Genomic DNA, 23,132 nt, shown 5'->3' with positions numbered 1-23,132 from the left:
TACAGACACTTTCAATTTTTACTTAGAAATAGAAAAATTCATTTATTATAAGAGACAAACGAAAATTTATTTGGAAAACACAAATATTTGTTTTATTTGGGTCTCTAATTAATTAATAAAAAGCGACGAAACACCATTTTAAAGTGCATTTTTATTCAAGTAATATATTTATAAATTTATAAATAATTATATTTTTATAAATAATACTAGCAGACCCTGCCACGCGTTGTTGTGGCTCAAAATGTATCTATTATAAATGTATAACACTTCCCCTGTAGGGGGGTAATTTTTCGAAAAATTTCTTCTTAGTGTACATTCTGTTGACGTACCATATTAAAACGCAATCAAAAACTCAAAAACCCGCATCTAAAATAATATAATAGAAGCCAAGTTCTTCACAGTAAGCCTTAATTCTGTCCCTCTGCCCCGCGGTGGAATATCGAAAAATCCTTTCTTAGTGTACATTCTGTTGACGTCCCCTATTAAAACGCAATCAAAAACGCAAAATCCTGCATCTAAAATAGTATAAATAGAAGCAGAGTTCTTTACCGTAAGCCTTAATCTTAACCATCTCCCTTCAGTGGGAGGAATTTCGACACGTATATTATATAAAAGCATGTGCGTATTCGAATGCAGTGTTGTGTCAAAATTTCAAAGGAATCGGCAGGAACAAACGAACATTACATTTTTATTTATATAGATAGATAGAAGATGATCTGCTTTAGTTCATTTTCACAGAAAAGCATAATGCCTCACAGAAAAGCAAACTTAGGGCGTCGTACTCGTAGCGCCATCTGTTGGACATAAAAGCCTTAACCTAGATTATATATTTTAATTTATATGAATGTTTAATGGAATAATATACAGCCTATGTCCACCCTGAGGTTCCATTCTAAATATTGGTGAAAGAATTTTTGAAATTGGATGAGTAGTTTCGGAAATTACATGCTGCAAAGAAAACTTACATACTTACATACATACATACATACATACATACATACATACATACATACATACATACATACATAACCTCTTTATAATATTAGTATAGATGTAGCCAAAAAGTAGCCAAAGCGCCAAATGATATTTTTACGTCAAACATAAAAAAGTAGCCACATTTGGCACCATGTAGCCAAATCTTGCAACGTTGAAAGAAATACTAAATAAAGCTGGAGTTGTGATTCAAAGGATTATAGACCCAAATGAGGGGGAAAGGAGAGAAAGGACAAAAGATAAAGAAGTGAGAAATATTGGAAAATTAAGGGTCAATATTTGCATAACAGAAGATCTATTTAACCTTTTTCACTACTTTTTATCTTTTGTCCTTTCTCACCTTTCCCTCCTTTTCCCAAATTTGGGTCTATAATCCTTTGAGTCACAACTCCAGCTTTATTTAGTAACCCTTCCTCATTCACGCATCTCCAAGTATTTGAAAATATTTCCTTTCCACTCAAAAATAAAATATGAATAAATGTTTACGGCTTTGTGAAACTTCTTTTTTGAGTTTATGCCGTTGAAATAAATAAATAATAAAAAAATTAAAACATTTGTCGGTTTTGTTTACACGTTTATTGAGCTGCAGTGGAACTTGCCTTGGGCGCATACGGGCTGCGGGTTGGACACCCCTGCTTTAGAAGTTAATCTAGTATCAAAAACATTCGATTCAGCATGACACAGTCTGATTGGAATGCTTTCGGTTAACTGATGTTTCGGTTGATCGACATTTGGATAATCAATACTCTACTGTAAATACATTTTTGCTAAAAAACAAAACCCTCAAAATTAATTTACACATCTAAATAAAAATAATTTCTAATTAATGCAATTATTATAAGAAATTAATGCAAAAATTTTGAATATTACTTTGTGTTATGAACCCTGATGTAAGTTTAAATTTTAAAACTATATTTTTATTTATTTAGTTGCCGTTTTATTTTTGGAGGTGATCAGGGTCGATTAAGATATGGTCCACCTGATGGACATTCACCTCTTGTGGAATGTCTTCAGCCTCAACAAATTTTGACTATCGAACCATGTTTTCAATTTGGAGAACTAAATAAAGGAGTAGTTTATGGACCTTCATTAGAAACTGATGATACGGCATTTGTTCCGCAACCAGTTGATACTGCAGGGGTGAGAATTGCTATGAATTTTCATATTTAATTGTTAAAATTATTTTTATTGTATTTAAAAAGAATAATCAAAGTTTAAATTGATTATTTTAAAAATTTTGAGATTTTAATAATAAGTATAGATTATTATCTGTTTATTAAATTAATTTTTACTGAATATTTAATCTAATGATGCTTTCCAAAATAATATTTATAATTTCTTTTATTAGACTCATTAAACATGAACATGGAAAAATTTTGTGGTCTGAATTAAATTTACATTTAGAATTTCAATTACAAAAATCTTTGTCTTCTCAATCCCTGTCTGTGGGAACCATGTTAGGTTTTTAACATTTTTCTTTCTATAGCCAGCTGGTTTGATTTCAGTCATTTGAGTAATCTGTTCTAGGCCATACTCTTCCTTGCAGTTTTCTCTAAACATCATCATCAAGAAATTTGGTATACCAGTTTGAATATTTTAAAAGACTTTCAGTTATATTATATTAAGCATTTTAGTTTTGATTCTATCTGTTAAATATATCACTGTTGCAGTTATGTGTTCACAGATTTCTCCTGTTGCAGATAGTTTTTTGTTTGTTAATTGATTTTTATTTCCTAACGTTATCTTGGGAAAATAAGATGAAAATAAGGCAATGAGTTTCTATTTTTGCTCCTCAAAAATAGTTGTTTAATTTATAAAATTTTGAAATTACTGTGAAGTTTTACTTTTAATTTATTTATTGATTTTTCTGTAATAATTTTTAATGTTAGTCAGTAGGAAAATTGTGAGTAGTTAAGTTTTACAGTATATAATATAAATTATATTGATGATGATTTTTTCAAATATACTATGGACTAGTATTGAGGCTTACTATACTATTTTAAAAATTTTTTTACTTGTATTAACTGAAATATAAAATTTATTTTGTGGAGAGTTAGAAAAATTTTTATCTTTCTTTACTTAAAAAAGGAGATACACAAATATCACATTTGTGATTGGTTAATAGTAAATATAGTAATAAATAACAGTAAATATTGTTAAGAAGATAGACATGATGTTCCGGGAGTCCTTGACACATTTTAAAAATTTCTAAGAATGCTATATGGGATAGAACTTAATGGTTACTGATTTCAGGAACTCAAAGTTTTTTTATGCAGTTAATTTACCTCAAAATTTCAAAATTTAATCTCTATTCATATATGTTCTTAAGTGGATTTTGTAACAGTTGCAATTGTTTTGTGCAAGAAAATGTTCATATTTTGAGGTAAGTTTCTGAAATCAGTAAACATCATGTTTTATCCCATGTAGTTTTTTTTAAATGTGTCAAAAACTTTTAGGACACACTGTATATTATTATAAAAATAAATTGAATTATTACAAAAACACATAATGAGAATCACAGATTAAAAGAAATTAAAATATTTTGTATTATTTTTTACAGATTACTTTACCTCCGTACATTGAGTCAATTCGTGATAAGTTGGCAGAAAATATTCATGAAGTTTGGGCAATGAATAAAATTAGTAGTGGCTGGTCATATGGAGAAGTAAGTATACTTTTAATTTTTGTTTAAAATATAAAATTATTTTCAATAATATTGAAATCTTAATTAAGATTATATATTTATTGTAGATTAGAGATGATATGATGAAAAGACATCCTTGTTTAACTTCATTTGAGAGATTACCATTAGCTGAGAAAAAATATGATACCACTCTAGCTTTACAGACTCTTAAGTAAGTAATTCAATGTTTTAATGATTGTTTTTCTGTTTTATATATATGGATATTGAATATTTTTTCATTTTGATACTTTTGCTTGAAACATTATTGCACTTAATTGATTTTATCATCATATTTTTTAAACTAATGTTCAATATATTATATCATATGAGTGAACTTAAAAGATTCAAAATATGATTGATCTTAGAAATATGAGTTCATGTACATATTAATGTAAAAGGAAAAATTTATTTAATACGTTTGGAATTTTCATATATCATTAATTTTGTAGAGAAAATAGGAATTAATTGTATTAATAGCATTTGCTTTAAATACCATATTTATTCTATTATAAACTGATGTTGATTGTAAGCTGACTCCAGAAAATTGAAAATGAAAATAAATAAAAAATGAAAATTTATTAATCAAGCATAAGGAATAAATTTTACACCATTTAATTGTTCAGTTACTGTCATCAGATGACTCAGGTTCATTGTCACTTGATTCTTTTTTGCTATCTTCCTACAGAGCAGCGTCATCTGTGTCATCAAGTGCACTTGAGATCAAACACTTTTTAAAATCACCAGTGATGACTTCTCTAGAAATACTTTTTCTGTGTGCAAAATTTGCAGAAACATGCATACAAAATTCGTAGAAACTTATCTGTGGTGGCTTCTGGTGATATTTTTCCAAACTTTCAACTATATCAGTAAAGGGCATCACCTACTTTATCAATCATATTAATGATACTGATTCTAAGCCAAGGAAAATTTTTTTTGAACCATGAAAAAAATAAAAAAGGTTATCTTGTAATCAGGTAAATACAGTAATGTTAAAAGAAATTCATTTTGATTTATAATATCAAAGCATTATTTTGTTTATAAATGCATTTTAAATTTCATATATAAATTTTAAGTTCTGAGCTTTAACTTGAGGTAACTTTTGAATGTATGCCAGTAATATTTGTGCATAATATGAATGCCTTCTCAGTTACACCATACAGACTTCAAGTTGAAATTTCTTTTCATATGTATTTTTCAGGTTTTTCAAGTTGAAATTTCTTCATTTTAAGCTTATATATTTGTAATAGTTGTTAATAACCTGGTTAGTTGTGGGCTTTATTACTCATAGATTTTCTAAGTAATATTCAATTAATAATTTATACATGGTAAAAATATGTATATATAAATATAACAGCATAATTCTTTAGATAGTCAAATAATAATAATTATGTCAAAAATTTCTAGATTAATTTTAATGTAATTACAGTAGAGCATTGATTATCCGACTCAATTGGGGACTGGGGTTGGTCGGATAACTGAAAAAACAGATAACCGAAAAGTATGAAAAAATACATTATTAGTATAGTATATTAGTATATTTCATGTAATTAGTATATCGCTATAAACCTACTTCGCGTTGAATTTTTATCGATGTTAAACCTAACAAAACTTTTTAAAATAATAATCCCTATCATTAAAAATTATTTTAAAATTATTTTATTGCTCACAAAACAAACAACCACTTATAAATAGAAAATTAAGCCTCGTTTAAATACCCTTTCATGGTTGAGCCAGTGTTGCCAGCTAAAACACGTAAAAATTTAACAAAAATAATATTAAAGTAGCCAAGACATAGCCAAATATTGTAGCGCCACTTCACTAGCGGACATTTGAAATTTGCCGACTAGAACGGTCGGTTAATCGATGTGACGGTTGATCGGGGGTCGGATAATTAATGCTCTACTGTAATTTAATTAATGATTTATGAATTTGAACTGTAGATTTTTACTTGTTGTACCTATAGTAAATAGTATCATAATAATAATTAGTAGATTATATTAATTTTATTAAATATTATGATAACTGTTATTATTATATGATAGTCTAAAAATTAATATTTTTGTCTGTTACATTGGATTAATATATTTGTCTAAGTTTTGCTAGGAGACTAGAGAATACAACTGGACATGCAATATATTTGCATGTTATGACAGTTGCAAGTCTGAATTCCTGTTTGAGTAGATTTTTTTTCTTATTGTATCAAAATTTGATTACATTAATTCAAACTTATTAATCATCCTTAGCATCATAATATGACATGTTTATATTATTCAAATTTATAGGTCTTTAATTAATTTAATGAGCTTAATTTTAATAGAGATTCTCAGCGTACTTATTAATATATGATGATTGATCATTTAGATTATGCTTTTTAAATTTTATTTATATTGTAACAAAACAATAACAGCACAGCTTAGACAAAATACTTTAATCTCTTTACAAGAATGTAATACACAGCTAACAACTATAGAATAGCTTGATACCAAAACTGATGAAATAATACAAAAATAAAGGAACTAAATTAAATAACAAGATATACATAATAACTTGATTTTGAATTATGTTGTGTGGCCTCTGTTCATTGGCTAAGAGCCAAGATGATGGAAGTCCATTTAATTATAATAGTAAAGTTATTTAAAGAAAAAAGTTTATGCTGTTACATTTGATAAATTATTTATTTATCTAAGATTTAATTTTGTCATTTAATAAAGCTTTTCTAATAATCTAAAAATTCTTGATTGGGATTATAGAAATTTCAAAAATGTATAATTCAGAATATAAATGTTATAAATAATTTTGTGTAAATATGAATTTTTGCATTGTTCTCATAATTTCAAATTATTTTTTGTTTAGAACAATTATGGCTATTGGATATCATATTACAGTTGACAAACCACCTGCAAGAATAAAGACTATAAAATTACATAATGAGTAAGTTTTGTTTGTGAAACTTTCCAAATAATTATCCAATATTAAATAGAAATATTTAATTTTGTTCTTCAGATATATACAAAGATTCATTTTTAAAATAATTTTTAAATAAGTGTAATTCTATATATTAATGTTATTAAAATATTAAAATATATTAAAATTTATACTGTTAAATTTATAGAATTCAAAAATTTACATGCATGAAATTTACTATTTAATTGATTAAGATGTGCAATAGAATATTAAAGATTATTTAAACAAAATTATACATAACCTCCAAATTTATAGGATATTATTTTTTTATAATTATATTAATTATAATATAATTATTATAATTATTAATTACAGTGGATGATCTGTTAACAAACAAATCAGATAACACTTTCGCGAAAGATTTTTATGTTCGGACAACAAACACATGATTGGATAATGAACACCTCACAGAACAAACTTAAGTAAAAGTGACATAAAATAATGAATACTGATTGGTCTTCCCTTGTCTTCGGACAACAATTCGAAACTTTTTGGAGTGCGGGAGATGTCGACATTGACGCTCAACCTGGTATACAAGGTCTGTTCAAAAAATACACGGACTGTTTGAATTGCGTGGCTCCAGTTGGTTCCAGGGGAATCCGCTTGGTGTCGCTAGGTTTGTACAGATCATCTGGTGATAAAGCCGTTTCCCGATTACAGATATCTTTATTTGTTGATTAGCTATGCAGTTTCTAGTGAAGTGCGATTTTTTTGTTTGTTGGATTTCAGAATGAATGACCTGATGGAGCAGCGACTTGCTGTGAAATTTTGTGTTAAACTTGGAAAATCTGCGACTGAAACATTTGCTATGCTCAACACAGCATACGGTGATGTTGCTATGAAGCGTATGGCATGTTTAAAGTGGTCCCCCAGACCAAAAAAAGCTCATCAAGTTCAAGCCAATGTCAAGGTGATGCTGACAGTTTTCTTTGATGCTAAGGGTGTTGTTCACCACGAGTACCTCCCCCAAGGCTCTACAGTGAACCAGACTTACTACATTGAAGTTCTGAAATGTCTGAGGGACACCATCCGTCACAAAAGGCCAGAAATGTGGAGGAGTGGCAACTGGTTTCTCCATCACGACAATGCTCCAGCCCATTTAGCCCTCAGAACTCGCGAGTTTTTGACCAAACACTTGATCACTATTCTTCTCCACCTCCTACTCACCTGACTGTGCTCCTTGTGACTTTTTCTTGTTTCCCAAACTCAAAAGACTCTTGAAAGGAAGAAGATTTGAGACGATTCCCAAGATTAAGACAAATGTGACGAAGGTGCTGAAGGACATTACAAAAGAAGCGTACCAGGACTGTTTCAATAAGTGGAAACATCATTGGGATAAGTGTGTGCATTGGGAAGGAGAGTACTTTGAAGGGACCCAGACATGTAACTTCTGCATAAAGTACATTTTGTTTTATGACGTCAGTCTGCATATTTTTTGAACAGACCTTGTATACTGATTGGATAGTATTCCTCTAAACTTTGAAACTCTCCCTTGTAATAACAGCCTGTTATTTTTCTGACATAAACAATTCTTTTATAGTATTCGTGAGACTGTTGGGCGGGCACTCGTTAAGTTTTGCATTGGTTTTTATTTTCAAAAGATGAGAGTATAATAGCAAAGGTAGAGAGTGGGCAGAAGATGTCTGATGTTGCTGGGCAGTATGGCTTGAATAGGTCTACAGTAGGCCGCAGTTTAATCTTATCTAAGAAAGATACAGTATAATCAAGAAGACTCAAGCAGCTTAAGGAGTAACAAAAATCACATCTGAGAAATAAAGAACATTGAAGAGCTCATAATGGAACCTGAAATGGATCTGAGACAGAAGAATGCCAAGAACTCTTGAATGAAGAACACCAAAAAACTTGGCAAGATATGTTTTATTCTGAAAAAGAGAATTAATATCGATATCTGCTATTAAACATTTTTTTGAAGAAGTGGGATGATGTCAGAAGGACGGTCTTAGAATGGCATTTAAACCAGGTTGAGGTTAATAGGCTTGGGGATCTCTACAATTACAATGTTATTAATTACTTCTGAAAAATCTTGAAGAGAGAAAAGCAATCAACATTAGACAGATTCTTTAACCCCCACAAACGAAAAAAACATGACTTATAAAAATGCAAGACTGTGTATTTATGTATTTTTATTATTACATATAAATAAACGTAATAAGAAAGAATATATTTTTTATTTTTTGGTGCCTCCGGAATGAATTAATCAAATTCTCTTAAAAACCTAAGGTAAATTGATAATCAGTTAATGAACAATTTGGATAGCGAACAAAGTCTTGGAATAGATTATGTTCGTTAACCGATCATCCACTGTATAATATTTGGAACAATATTATATTATAATAGTTTCTGAGCACTTAATATTTTACATTATATTTTATTTTCTAGTTTGCAATTTAATTCATTTATCTATATATGATAAGTAACAATATTTTAATGAAGTATTATTTTGTATGTGTGGAAACCGTGTCTTCTTTTTATTGTTTGGTTCAATGTCATGACTGGGTGAATTCATAGACACTTGGTAATTTTCATCATCAACTTTTTATTTCAGAACTTTATTTGTCAAGACACGTTTTAGGCTTTAGCTGTCTTCGGCCGGATTTTAAACAGAAGAAAAGGAGTTTCAATTTTTCTTTTGTTTAAAATCCAACTGAAGAAGGGCCAAAGCCCGAAATGCATCTCGACAAATAAAGTTCTGAAATAAAAAGTTGGCAATGAAAATTGTCAAGTGTCTATGAATTCACCCAGTCGTGACATTGAACAAAAAAAAAAAGTATTTTTTTATTTATCACATACTGTGTTTAAATTCTGAATTCAATGATTTTGCTGGTTTACATGTTATTTGTTTATCATAACATTTAAATAAGTAATGAATGAATATATTTTACACAGTAATCTTTGTTTATATGAATAATTGGTTCCATGAAAACAGCATGTAAATGAAAGTTGTGTAAATGGAGAGATGGAAAGCTACTTATCAGAGGAATCTATTCCATATTCTTAAAAACTTCAAATATACTTTAGATAGTATACGAAGGGCCAATAATGATTAAAAATACTTGACCTATAAAATGGCAACTACATAGAAATTGTTACAAATGATAAAGTAAAATAATTCAATTTCCAACTATTGCTGAAATTCCATCAGAAGTAGCCAATTTGCAATATTTTGCTCAATCTGGCAGCTATGCTACACAATTATAGATAAAGTTATGGAATCAATTAAATTGGAGAACTTCCAAATTTCTATAAAAGTTATTTCTATGTAAAGTTGATTTACTTTAATGCATTTAACCCCTAAAAATTTTTAATATATGTATTATGGTGAGATCTGGTATCTAATTATTTAAAATTTAAAAAATTTTCAATCATGTTAAAGTGAATTCACATAAATGGAAACCATATAAATGGAGGGATTATTGTATTTTAAAAATCTTTAAGATAATGAAAAGTGAATGAAAGAATTGAATACAACATTTGCATTAATTTTCTTCAGAATCTAAAACTAATAAAAAAATTATCTAACTTAGTTATCTAACTTCAATGTAATTTAAGCTAATTTTTTGAGTGTTTTGATTAAGATATTAAATAAATTTGACCTTAAAGTAGGCACATTTTGCTATATTGCATAAATATTAATGATTAAATTAATTTAAGTCAAATAGTTTAAAAATAAATGTAATAAAAGAGAATTTCTATGATGGTACAAATGATTAAAGTGATACTAATTTTTATCAACAAATTTTCATTAGATTAAATAGTATAAATATTAACTTGGATTTGTAGATATGTTTCTTGAATTTCAGAGTTCATTCAAATATAATTCACTTTCACTATTTCTAAAAAATGGAATTCAATAGAATGATGTCAAGTGATTTAGAGTTTTAAGATTAAACTGTCTTGTCTAATCCTTAATAAATGTTAAAAAATGAATGTGTCTGTTTCTTGTAAGATGACATTTACTTGTTGACAATCTTATTTCAATGAAATGTCTAATCCTTAATAAATGTTAAAAAATGAATGTGTCTGTTTCTTGTAAGATGACATTTACTTGTTGACAATCTTATTTCAATGAAATTGTGTTCTATGATATTAAAATAAGATATTTTGTTACAGGAATATTAGAAGAAAGGTGACTTAGATTTAAAAAAATTAGATTATTAAATTAAAAATCTATATATCTAATGCCAATCATAATATACTTTAAAAAGAAAAGCTGTCATTAGAATATAAACAACTTTATGCTGTGTAAAAAAGGGCTGACGGAAATAACAATTTAATAAAGTAAACATTACATTACAGATACTAAACATATGTTCATTGCTCGCCATGTCCAATCACCAGGAACAAAGAAATGTTATATTTTTAATTTTCTTGGGATTATCACCTGTGGACATTTTAGACTGTTTTATATATTTGTGCAGAGTAGTAGCCTACAAAGAAAGGTCATCTCTGCAGTGAAGAATAGTTGCTCCTTGTGATTGGACATGGTGAGCAATGAAGATATGTTTAGTATCTGTAATGTAATTTTTACTTTATTAAAAAACTTTATGCTGTCTTTGCTTTATACTTTAAAATACTGCTCAACTTTATGAAGCTATTTGATGGACCTGGATTTTCAAATCTTTCTATAAGCACATTGTAATGAATGACTTTTTTGTCCAAATATACAAAATACCTTGTCTATAAAGATATTTCATATAAATCAGGTTTGAGATTAATACAATTAGCATACACCAGTGTTCTGAAATATTGCACATTTGCTCAATTTATATGAATCAACAGAATTTTAATAATATAGGTGTAATCTAATCTATGATAAAGATAATATATTAATGATGAGTAGAGAAGAAATATAGAAGAAAAAGAACTTCAAAGCTTTGTTTACCGCAATTTATTCTTTTATGACAGACATATATAATACAATGTTTGAAAATGTAGAAACCTGTTGTGAGGATATGCTTGAAGAATTAAGAACAGAAAATAATCTAGATAAAATATTCTTGAAAACAGGATATGAATGCATTAATGTATATGTTGTATTTATTAATATTTTGCAACTTTGTCTTAGGAACATTTTGAATTCTCTCTGGCCTGCTGTCAATAAGGCTTTGAATAACATCATGACTAATGTTATGATGTCATACATGAACAGTCATTTCTTCAACTCCTGTTCCATTGAAAGCTGTGCTTTTTGAACTTAAGAGCCATGAAATGTCATACATTTTCAATTGGGTTGAGATCTGGTGAATTTTCAGCTCAATTCAGTATTGCGAAATAGATCAATCTCTGTGATAAACATATTATATATTTATTATTTAATATATTTTCAGTTTGAAATTATTTTTAATTGATAAGAATTTTTTATGAAAGTGTTCTTAATTTTATATTACTTTCAGTAATAAAAGAGAATTTCTATGATGGTACAAATGATTAAAGTGATACTAATTTTTATCAACAAATTTTCATTAGATTAAATAGTATAAATATTAACTTGGATTTGTAGATATGTTTCTTGAATTTCAGAGTTCATTCAAATATAATTCACTTTCACTATTTCTAAAAAATGGAATTCAATAGAATGATGTCANCTTCTTAGTGTACATTCTGTTGACGTACCCTATTAAAACGCAATCAAAAACGCAAAAACCCTCATCTAAAATAGTATAATAGAAGCCAAGTTCTTCACAGTAAGCCTTAATCTTGTCTCTCTCCCCCGCAAGGGGAATATCGAAAAATTTCTTCTTAGTGTACATTCTGTTGACATACCCTATTAAAACGCAAAAACCCACATCTAAAATAGTATAAATAGAAGCAGAGTTCTTTACCGTAAGCCTTAATCCTAACCATCTCCCTTCAGTGGGGTTGAATTTTGACATGTATATTATAGATATATAAAAACGTGTGTATTCGAATGCAGCGTTGTGTCAAAATTTCAAAGGAATCAGTAGGAACAAACGAACATTACATTTTTATTTATATAAATAGATAGAAGATGATCTGCTTTAGTTCATTTTCACAGAAAAGCAAACTTAGGGCATCGTACTCATAGCGCCATCTGTTGGACATAAAAGCCTTAACTATAGATGATATCATTTAATTTATATGAATGTTTAACGGAATAATATACAGCCTATGTCCACCCTGAAGTTCCATTTTAAATATTGGTGAAAGAATTTTTGAAATTGGATGAGTAGTTTCGGAGATTACCTGCTATATCCAAACTTACATACTTACTTACAAACATTACCTCTTTATAATATTAGTATAGATAATACAAATTGCATAAATTAATTCATTTTCACTTTTCAGTCCTTATTTACAATCAAATGGATATAAACCAGCTCCACTTGATCTTAGTCAAATTAGTTTAAATCAAAAAATGGATGAACTTGTTGATCTTCTGGCTGAAAATACTCATAATGTTTGGGCAAGAGAACGTATTCATCAGGGATGGACTTATGGATTAAATGAGGTTTGTTTTATCAATTAATAAAGTAAAAAGAAAAATTATATAGTTTAAAATGAAAATCATTCACACACTAAAAATATTTCAATGATTCTTATACAAGAATGATATATTGAGTTTTACTGAATTTTCCAATATTAATGTGCACAAAATTCTATCAAATAAATTTATAAGGATAATTTTGTAAGATTATTCTTATGAAATAAAAATTTAAACAATAAAATTAACAATTTTTTATTATTTGTTTAATAGTTCTGATAAAAATATGTTAATATACTAAAAATATATAAAATTATCTTAAACATTGNCTGGAGCATTGTCCAAGAGAAGAAGTGCCTTGGGTGGTAATTTATTTTCTTCACAAAAGTGAAGCACAGTAAGGTAAAAATAACTTGTGTATCAATCTGTGAAAACATCTTGTGTGACCCAAGCTTTCTTGTTCCATTTCCAATAAACTGGCAACATGTCTTTATTTAGACTTTTTAAAGCATATGGTGTCTGTGAATGATACACTAACATCAGTTTAAGTTTAAAAGTTCAAAGAAGTTGAATATTGTCTTTTTTAACAGCCAGTGTTTTATTGGATTGAATGCACCTTTTAAAAAAATAATGAACATACTTTTTTCATTTGGTTATGCTTTGTATACTGCTTAAATATTCATAAAACAGAATTCTTTCTATAGTTTCATTTACTCTAAAAATAGATTTTCATTAATATTTAATAGATTTTTTATTGTATCTGTAAATATTAGTATACTTTGTTCTTCTTGAATTAAACATTAGTGCAAGTGTGTTTATATGTCATGATTGCAAGTTTTTCCTGTACCATATATACTCTGATGTAAAAAAATCAATGCATTTTAAAGCTAAAATGCAATAATTCAAATTTTGCACATGGAATGATAAAAAAAAAATAAACAATTTATTCTATAATATATTGCAAGGATACATCATTAAAAACAGTTTTATCATAAATGTTACAAATCCAAAAAATAGCAAATACAGTCTGGCAATTAATACAAACTGACTAATGTCAGAGATAGTTTTATAACTTACATGCAATATTTGTGATAAGTTGTTATTTTGTAATCTGTGCTATATAATATTGTAATAAATTTTCTATTTTTTACTATCATTCCATGAGCAAAATTTGATTACTGGCTTTAGGATGCATGAATTTTTTGCAACAGAGGGTATTTGAAACATCAACAGCATGTAATTCATTGCCTAATGAATGAGAATATACATCTAATTTTTATGTATATTAAATATATAAAATTTTATATATTTAAGGGTAGATATTGCATTATGTTTTCTTTTAATATGTAAATTAATTCTTTGGAATAGCCAATGTTGTCTATACATTTAACTGACTTTTTGAGTATGAATAATATTGTGATATCTATCCAATCTTTACTATTTGTTTTATTGAAAATTTTCCAATACTTGTACAGTACATGTGATAATGTTACATGGCTTCCATATTTACCATGTAATACAGGTAGCTCTCGGTTTATGCCGCAGTTCCATTCCTACAAAAGCTGGCACAAATGGAATTGATGTAAAATGCACCCATATTTACAGTGAGGTATAGAGTTAGGTTCTACATAAATGAAAAATAAGCAAATAATTTTGTTTATTAATACAATATAATACAAAATACATTACATTTTATGATAAAATAANAAAATAAACAATTTATTCTATAATATATTGCAAGGATACATCATTAAAAACAGTTTTATCATAAATGTTACAAATCCAAAAAATAGCAAATACAGTCTGGCAATTAATACAAACTGACTAATGTCAGAGATAGTTTTATAACTTACATGCAATATTTGTGATAAGTTGTTATTTTGTAATCTGTGCTATATAATATTGTAATAAATTTTCTATTTTTTACTATCATTCCATGAGCAAAATTTGATTACTGGCTTTAGGATGCATGAATTTTTTGCAACAGAGGGTATTTGAAACATCAACAGCATGTAATTCATTGCCTAATGAATGAGAATATACATCTAATTTTTATGTATATTAAATATATAAAATTTTATATATTTAAGGGTAGATATTGCATTATGTTTTCTTTTAATATGTAAATTAATTCTTTGGAATAGCCAATGTTGTCTATACATTTAACTGACTTTTTGAGTATGAATAATATTGTGATATCTATCCAATCTTTACTATTTGTTTTATTGAAAATTTTCCAATACTTGTACAGTACATGTGATAATGTTACATGGCTTCCATATTTACCATGTAATACAGGTAGCTCTCGGTTTATGCCGCAGTTCCATTCCTACAAAAGCTGGCACAAATGGAATTGATGTAAAATGCACCCATATTTACAGTGAGGTATAGAGTTAGGTTCTACATAAATGAAAAATAAGCAAATAATTTTGTTTATTAATACAATATAATACAAAATACATATATTATAAATTTAATTTTTAAAATGTATTTTATGATAAAATAAAGTGAAATGTTTTTATTAAAAAATCTTAAGAAAAAGAAATGATATTACAAAGTTTCAGATCTCTTACATTCTTACATTTTTCAGAAAAAATTATCCATCTTTAATTGTTTAGAATTTTGTTTTTTTTTCATTAAGAATTTCGGAATATGATTGAATGGATTTGATGATGCTCCTTTTTACATTTGCACTTTGCTCTCAATTGTTGTCTAACTCACAAAGTTCATCCGTCAAACTTTCCATAGTTGAAAGGATACGCTTTAGATCAGCTGTTTTCATAACTCTTGGAGTTTTTTCTTTGTTTTCTTCCTTCTCTGATTGTTCACGATCTAATTTTTTGTATAATTCTTCTAAGTCTTCATTTGAGAGTGGCTGATCATGGGCTTCTAAAAGTTCTATCACATCTTCAGCTGTAACATCTTCCAATCCCACATCACATGAAACTCTGGTAATGTCTTCAATTAAATTCTCCAGATATGCTACTTCAAAATCTTGCATAAATGCTGGCAGAAGTTTATGCCAAACTCCACTCAAGCAGTTTGCTGAACCTTCATGCCAACTTGATGTTTTTAATGTTTTTTCAAAATATTGAAAGACCACCAATAGTCTTTAACTGTTTTGTCTGAATTGTTTAAAATGCTCATCATTTCCATGAATCTATTACAGAGGTAATAAGCTTTGAAGGTTGCAATAACCCCCTGATTCATTTGTTGCAAAAGAGATGTATTGTGAAGCATGTAAACAACCTTGACATCCAATGGTGTTCTTATTTCATCAAGGTTTTGAGGATGTCCTGGAGCATTGTTCAAGAGAAGAAGTGCCTTGGGTGGTAATTTATTTTCTTCACAAAAGTGAAGCACAGTAAGGTAAAAATAACTTGTGTATCAATCTGTGAAAACATCTTGTGTGACCCAAGCTTTCTTGTTCCATTTCCAATAAACTGGCAACATGTCTTTATTTAGACTTTTTAAAGCATATGGTGTCTGTGAATGATACACTAACATCAGTTTAAGTTTAAAAGTTCCTGAAACATTGGCTCCCAACAAAAAGTTAATCTATCTTTTGCAACTTTAAAACCTGATGAACGTTCTTCATGAGAAATAAAAGTTTGCGTTGGTAACTTTTTCCAATAAGGCGCAGTCTCATCAATGTTAAAGATTAGGTCTGGAGAATGGTTGCTTTGTTCTACATAACCCTGAAATTCCTTAGGAAAAGCAGCAGCCGCCACAACATCTGCACTTGCTGCTTCACCACATAATTTTACACTACGATAGTTACTTTGGGATTTAAATCTCATACACCAAACCTTGCTTCCCAAAAAAGTTTCTTTGCTCCATCTGTCTCCTTAACTCCTTGCATACACAGACATTTTTGATATTAATGTAATTAAGCATAAAAAATACTTAAAACTGAAAAAAAACGAAAGAAATGCGTTAATTTTGAAGAAAAAGCTTCAAATTTTATTTTCCTTTGTCTCGCCTTTCTGTGAAATCTGACGCTGATGAGCCATTGTTTACACAGCTGGATGACCTTGAACACAGCTGGAGTTGGATTTCCCGGGACATTCTCATAGAAGTCTCAGGAGGCAATGGGTTTATAGTAGGGTGAATACTAGCTGGCCGTATATTTTTAAATATTTTTTAAAGAATTACGTTTTTTATTGCGATTTCCGACCCCCCCGACTTAATTAAACGTATATATAATAAAATCTATTAATTAAAAAAATTAAAAAACTATCGGAGGCCGTTTTTGACATCAGAAACTAGCTTTAAATAACTTTACCGAAGGAAAATCTGTGCACTACAACTTTAGAATGATGAATGAAATATGACATCAAACGTCCATTAAAAAACTATTAAAAAGCAATTAAGCGTGAAGCGTGCGTCATTAAAGGTAAATTAAAATCGCGATAAAATTTTTTCGCACTGGAAAAAAATTTTGAAAAAATTTGGAGACAAAAAAAACATTCCAAAAATTCAAAAAAAAAAAAAAAAAAATTTTCAAAAATGGCCTTAAGGACTGCGTTTTATGTAACGCTATGTAACTTGCTCGAGATATCTTGGGATATCCCTCCTTTATTCTTGTATATGTGGGTACCTAAGCATTTAGTATTTTAATATTAATTTAATGCAAATGTATACATACCCAACAATATTAAACAGAAAAAATAAATACAGTAGAGCGTCGATTTTCCGAATCAATTGGGGACTGGGGTTGTTTATATAACTGATATTTCGGATAACCGATTTATGTACGAAAAAATAGTTTAACGTATCCGATGTTAAAATTTTTATCCGTTGCGTGTCGCTTCGTGTTGAATTTTCGTCGATGTTAAGCCTATTGTATGTTAAGCCTATTGGATGTTAAGCCTATTGTCGATGAAGACTATTGTATCGTTAAAAATTATTTTTTTATTTTGTACAAACAAAATAAATATATTGAAAAATATAAAAACAATAAAAAATTATACTTCAGAAGTTAATTTAGTATCAAAAACGTAAAATATTTGAGTAGCCCAAGACATAGCCAAAGATTGAAGCGCCACAGCACTGGCGAAAATTTAAATTTGCAGACTGGAATTCTTTCAGATGATTGACGTTTCGCATGATTGACTTTCGGAAAATCGACGCTCTACTGTATATCCAATAAAAATATTTGTTTTAACAAATATACAATGTCATGGCTCAGTAAATATGTCAACACTGAACATTTTTTTTTTTCGAAAATCAGTCCAGCATAGGGCAAATTGGGGAATTACATGGCAGAATAGTGAATTGCACATCAGCGTTATTGTGAATCGGTGTTGGCATAAACCGAAGGCTACTGTGAATTGTGCAGCGGTATTATTGTGAATAGGTGTAAATTGAGCCGGCGTAAACCGAGGGCTACCTGTATAGCAATTAGAACAAGCAAATTGCAATCAAACTCTATTTATATATTTTTCAAGGGAATGAGAAAAAATATCATATAAGTGAGAAAAATATAAAAATGAAACTATTTCTGAATTTACTTTTCAGAGTGAATCTAGTTATCACAATAGTATGGTATAACACAAATTATCACTGTAAAACTGAATTTGTACATATAAAATCTTAACAAAGAAGTTTACTTTACTATATGTATAATACATTTGAACAACATATAAAAGTAAACTAAAACAGTGTGAAATCGTCATGTACTTTTAAAAGATTAAAAGTTTTATTTATTTTTTGTTTCTTTGATGGATTTGTCGTATACTGATACAGTACTTACTTGGATATATTGAACTTGCATTAAATAACTACACCATGATAGAAATCTTAAAATGGAGTTATATTATTAATTTTCAAACATTTTTGGATTTTTTTTTATTGACTTTTAGGATAAAATGGCAATCAAATGACTGCTTTTGTTCAAAACAATGGAACATAAACATATTTCTGATGAATATAATTAAATCTATACTTTAGATATGGATATTGATTTATAAATGCTGCATGTGGATACTGATTTATAGGACAATCCATTAATTACAAAGACTATAACATGTTTTTCTATGTATAATGTCCTTTTAATCCAAAGAATTTTTCTTGGTAGACGGACGATCTTACAGCATTTTGGTTAGAAAATTACAGTTTTATTTTAAAAATTTGAATTCAAATGCATTTTGAGTTGGCTTATGTTTCCAACCCCTTCTTCAGTGCTGTTAAAAATTATACAGATTGTAATAAAGGACATGACATTATTTAAATATTACGTAAAAAGATTTCTACAATACAAAACTTACGTCTCATATAATGGTACATATTAAAAAACTATTTCTATATTTTTATCTTCCATAGGTGTATATCTTTAATATGTACAGTACCATTATATGAGACGTAAGTTTTGTATTGTAGAAATCTTTTTACGTAATATTTAAATAATGTTGTGTCCTTTATTACAATTTGTATAATTTTTAACAGCACTGAAACATAAGCCAACCCAAAATGCATTTGAATTCAAATTTTTAAAATAAAACTGTAATTTTCTAACCAAAATGCTGTAAGATCGTCTACCAAGAAAAATTCTTTGGATTAAAAGGACGTTATACATAAAAATTGAATAAACAGCAACCATACTATATTAAGACTATAACACGTTATTGGCAGCTTGGAAAGCATTCTTAGATCTGGATTTCATATGAAGTTTGGGTAAAAAATATGGAAGCAAGCAGAGAAATTACCAAACATACATTTACCTATTTTGCATTTTTGTATATATATTTTATTTTATTTCCATTTTTATCATTGTTTGTATTTAGTCTATGGTTTTTGTTATCTGTTCAGTTCATTTATGTATTTTTAGATATTTTTAGTTGTTCATATTCATTTATGTGCTTTTTGGTGTTTTAATCATTGCATATTTTTTCATTAGCATATTATTTAAAAATCCTGGCATTCTCTCATTTTGAATTTTTTTTCTAGAAGTATAATATTTAATTATATTCATCAGAAATATATTTGTTTCTTCATTTTGAATGAAAACAGTCATTTGATTGCCACATTATTCTGAAGAATGTTAATAAAAAACCAGCCAAAAATGTTTTGAAAATTAAAAATATCACTGCATTCTAAGATTTCTATCATGGTTTGGTTATTTAATACTGGTACAGTAAGTAACATCAGTTGTCTCCTGCTGAAACTCCAATTATGTAAAATAATGGTTAATCTAAAGGTTAGCTCATGCTGACTGTGAATAATGAAAATGAATAAGAAATCTAAAAGTGATTTTAATTTGCTTAGCAAAATTGATTCTTAGTACAAAATATAGAAAGTGAAAATTTTCAATATGTTGATCTGGCAGAGCAATTTGTTAAACAGGAAAATCTATCTTATATCAGAAATGACATCACATGTTGCATACTATTCACTGCATTTTGCATTTTCTGGCAATTTGCTGTTACTGCAGATTAACCTGAAGTGAATAAATAATTTACTTTTTTCCTTTCTTTAATTAATATTCGCTTTAAACTTTTCTACTTTATTGCATAATTGAGAAGAAAACGTCGTAGAATACTAAAAAATATGACGTGTAAGTGCAAAATTATATGAATGAAAAACACATAACTGAAGTGTTTTACAATAAAGAAATACTCTGCAGAAAATATTTAACATATGTGAAAAATGTACAGCTGAGAAATGTAGAAATGGTGTTTGACTATACTAAAAATATTTCTTGAGCATACAACAATGACTCTAGTTTTTTATTATTTTTTTTCTAACATATATATTTAATCTAATATTTTTATTATTTTTGTTTTTAAGAGACACTGCTAGTGAAACTGTGAGAACCCTTTTAGCTTATGGTTATGTTTTGGAACCACCTTCTGGTGATAATGCTGAAGGTATTTCAATATTTAATAATGTTTTTAATTAATTTAATAATTTATTACTTTAATAATGTTTTTCTATTTAATTAAACTTAAAAATGAATATATTTTAAATTATTTAATACATTAATGTTTTACATCTACAGATTTAAATTTATCATGTTAAAATTAACATATAATGTAAATATCTTAAATTCTGTTAAATAATTTTTAAACTTTCTTTACTTTTGGACATTAATATATTTTTAGTTTAAAGTGACAAAAATTTTATAAATTATAAATACAAGAAAAATTTTAACATGAATTTCAATGAAATTCATAAATTGATAAATTTTTATCTTATTAAAAATACTATTTGAAATTGTTGTCTAGTAGTATAGTATGGATTATTTATTATTTAGGTACTCAAAATATCCAAATACTTTGCAAGTTTTTAAATTGATTTTTCAGAAAATTATATTTATCAAATTTAGATTTTAATCTTATTTTTATTTATTTACTTTAAGATATATTATGGTATTAACTATATGATAATATAAAAAAAAAATACAGTGTAGGGCCATTAAGCTGTGGTGATTGGGGTTCAAACTGCTTAACCATGGCTTAAATATTTTTTGATAATGCATAAATTACAATAAATACTGAAAAATAAATGTTTTTTGATTAACAGTCTTGAAATTAATAATAAATTATTATTTAAGAATAACAAAACATATCAAATGCATTTAAAACATTTTATTTCACATGTTTTCATAAAAATTACTAAATATTTATTCGTAACATTGCATGGCACAATACAGCACTGTATTAAAATACAGGTAGCCCTCTGTTTACGCCGGCTCAATTTACGCCGATTCACAATAACGCCGCTACTCAATTTGCCAGTTTTGCGGTGTAATTCCCCAATTTTCCCTACGCCAGACTGATTTTCATTTCAGTGTTGACGTATTTGCCGAGCCGCGACATTGTACATTCATTAAAACAAAGATTTTTATTGAATATATTTAGTTTTTCTGTTTAATATTATTGGGTATGTATACATTTGCATTAAATTAATATTAAAACACTAAATGTTTAGGTACCCATGAGTCAAGTTATCAAACTTAATAATCCAATAAATGGCGTCCAAATCCATAGCGCCAATGAATGTATCCTGTATCAGTTCGTTTAGGAAAACACCTTACGACACAGTAGCAGTTCCGGCGATCACAAACTACCGTTAGTGAGACAAATCTACTTCCTGTTGGCCAGACGATACTTTTTTATTAGCTAGATGATATCTATTTCTCCTTATCCATCTTCAATTTTCCCGCTCAAACTGACCTTATACATGCGCTACGGTGACCAGTGGTCGACCAATCAGTGTCTCCGCTCATCCATAGCTCTACATCGGGTTAACGTATCCTTTCAACTATGGAAAGTTTGACAGATGAACTTTGTGAGTTAGACAATGATTGGGAGCGAAGTGCAAATGTAAAAAGAAGCATCATCGCATTTATTTGACCATATTCTGAAATTCTCAATGAAAGAAAACAAAAATGTAAACAATTAAAGATGGATACTTTTTTCCGAAAAAATGTAAGAGATTCGAAACTAAAATTTTTTAATAAAAACATTTCACTTTATTTTATGATAAAATACATTTTAAAAATAAAAAATGTTTATGTATTTTGTATTATATTGTATTAATAAACAAAATTATTTGCTTATTTTTCACTTATGTAGAACCTAACCCTATACCTCACTGTAAATATGGGTTCATTTTACGCCGATTCGATTTGTGCTGGCTTTTGTAGGAACGGAACTACAGCTTAAACCGAGGGCTACCTGTACTGTCAGACCTTCTTGAAAGAGGCCTGATTAGGGTGCAGAGCTGGTGCAGCCATAATGTCTTAAGCATCAGTTCCAAAAAACTGGTTTTGATCCCTTTATTCACAGGAGAGCTTTAAAGGGTTGTTCTGTGATAAAAGGATGTCATTTTCTTCCTTGGTTAAGTATCTTTGACTCTAGCCTGTTATGGATTTTACATCTTGATGTTACAAGACCAGGCATATCTTCCGGTTATATAGAGTTACTCTTGGGGTCTACAACCACCTGTCCTCTTTTGGATTTTTACTATGGTGCTGTAAAGTACTATATTATTTTTCCGACTTTTCCAACGATTATCGACACAACA

General features: G+C 28.3%; 1 protein-coding gene across 1 annotated transcript in view; it reads left to right on the top strand.

Annotated features, from left to right (window-relative positions):
• Window positions 1-23,132, top strand: part of LOC111622781 (ryanodine receptor-like) — a 420,607-nt gene that overhangs the window by 96,942 nt on the left and 300,533 nt on the right. The window contains exons 26-31 of the mRNA XM_023365203.1: window positions 1,923-2,133; window positions 3,554-3,658; window positions 3,745-3,848; window positions 6,530-6,607; window positions 12,968-13,138; window positions 20,892-20,971. Of these exons, the coding sequence (XP_023220971.1) occupies window positions 1,923-2,133; window positions 3,554-3,658; window positions 3,745-3,848; window positions 6,530-6,607; window positions 12,968-13,138; window positions 20,892-20,971 (749 nt within the window). The remainder of the gene's footprint in view (window positions 1-1,922; window positions 2,134-3,553; window positions 3,659-3,744; window positions 3,849-6,529; window positions 6,608-12,967; window positions 13,139-20,891; window positions 20,972-23,132) is intronic.

The sequence above is a fragment of the Centruroides sculpturatus genome, unplaced genomic scaffold, assembly GCF_000671375.1.
Source record: "Centruroides sculpturatus isolate CEXI.00-Female unplaced genomic scaffold, Cexi_2.0 scaffold157, whole genome shotgun sequence".
Taxonomy (NCBI): domain Eukaryota; kingdom Metazoa; phylum Arthropoda; class Arachnida; order Scorpiones; family Buthidae; genus Centruroides; species Centruroides sculpturatus.
Note: the sequence above shows the minus strand (reverse complement) of the source record. Positions and strands in the feature narration are given on the sequence as shown.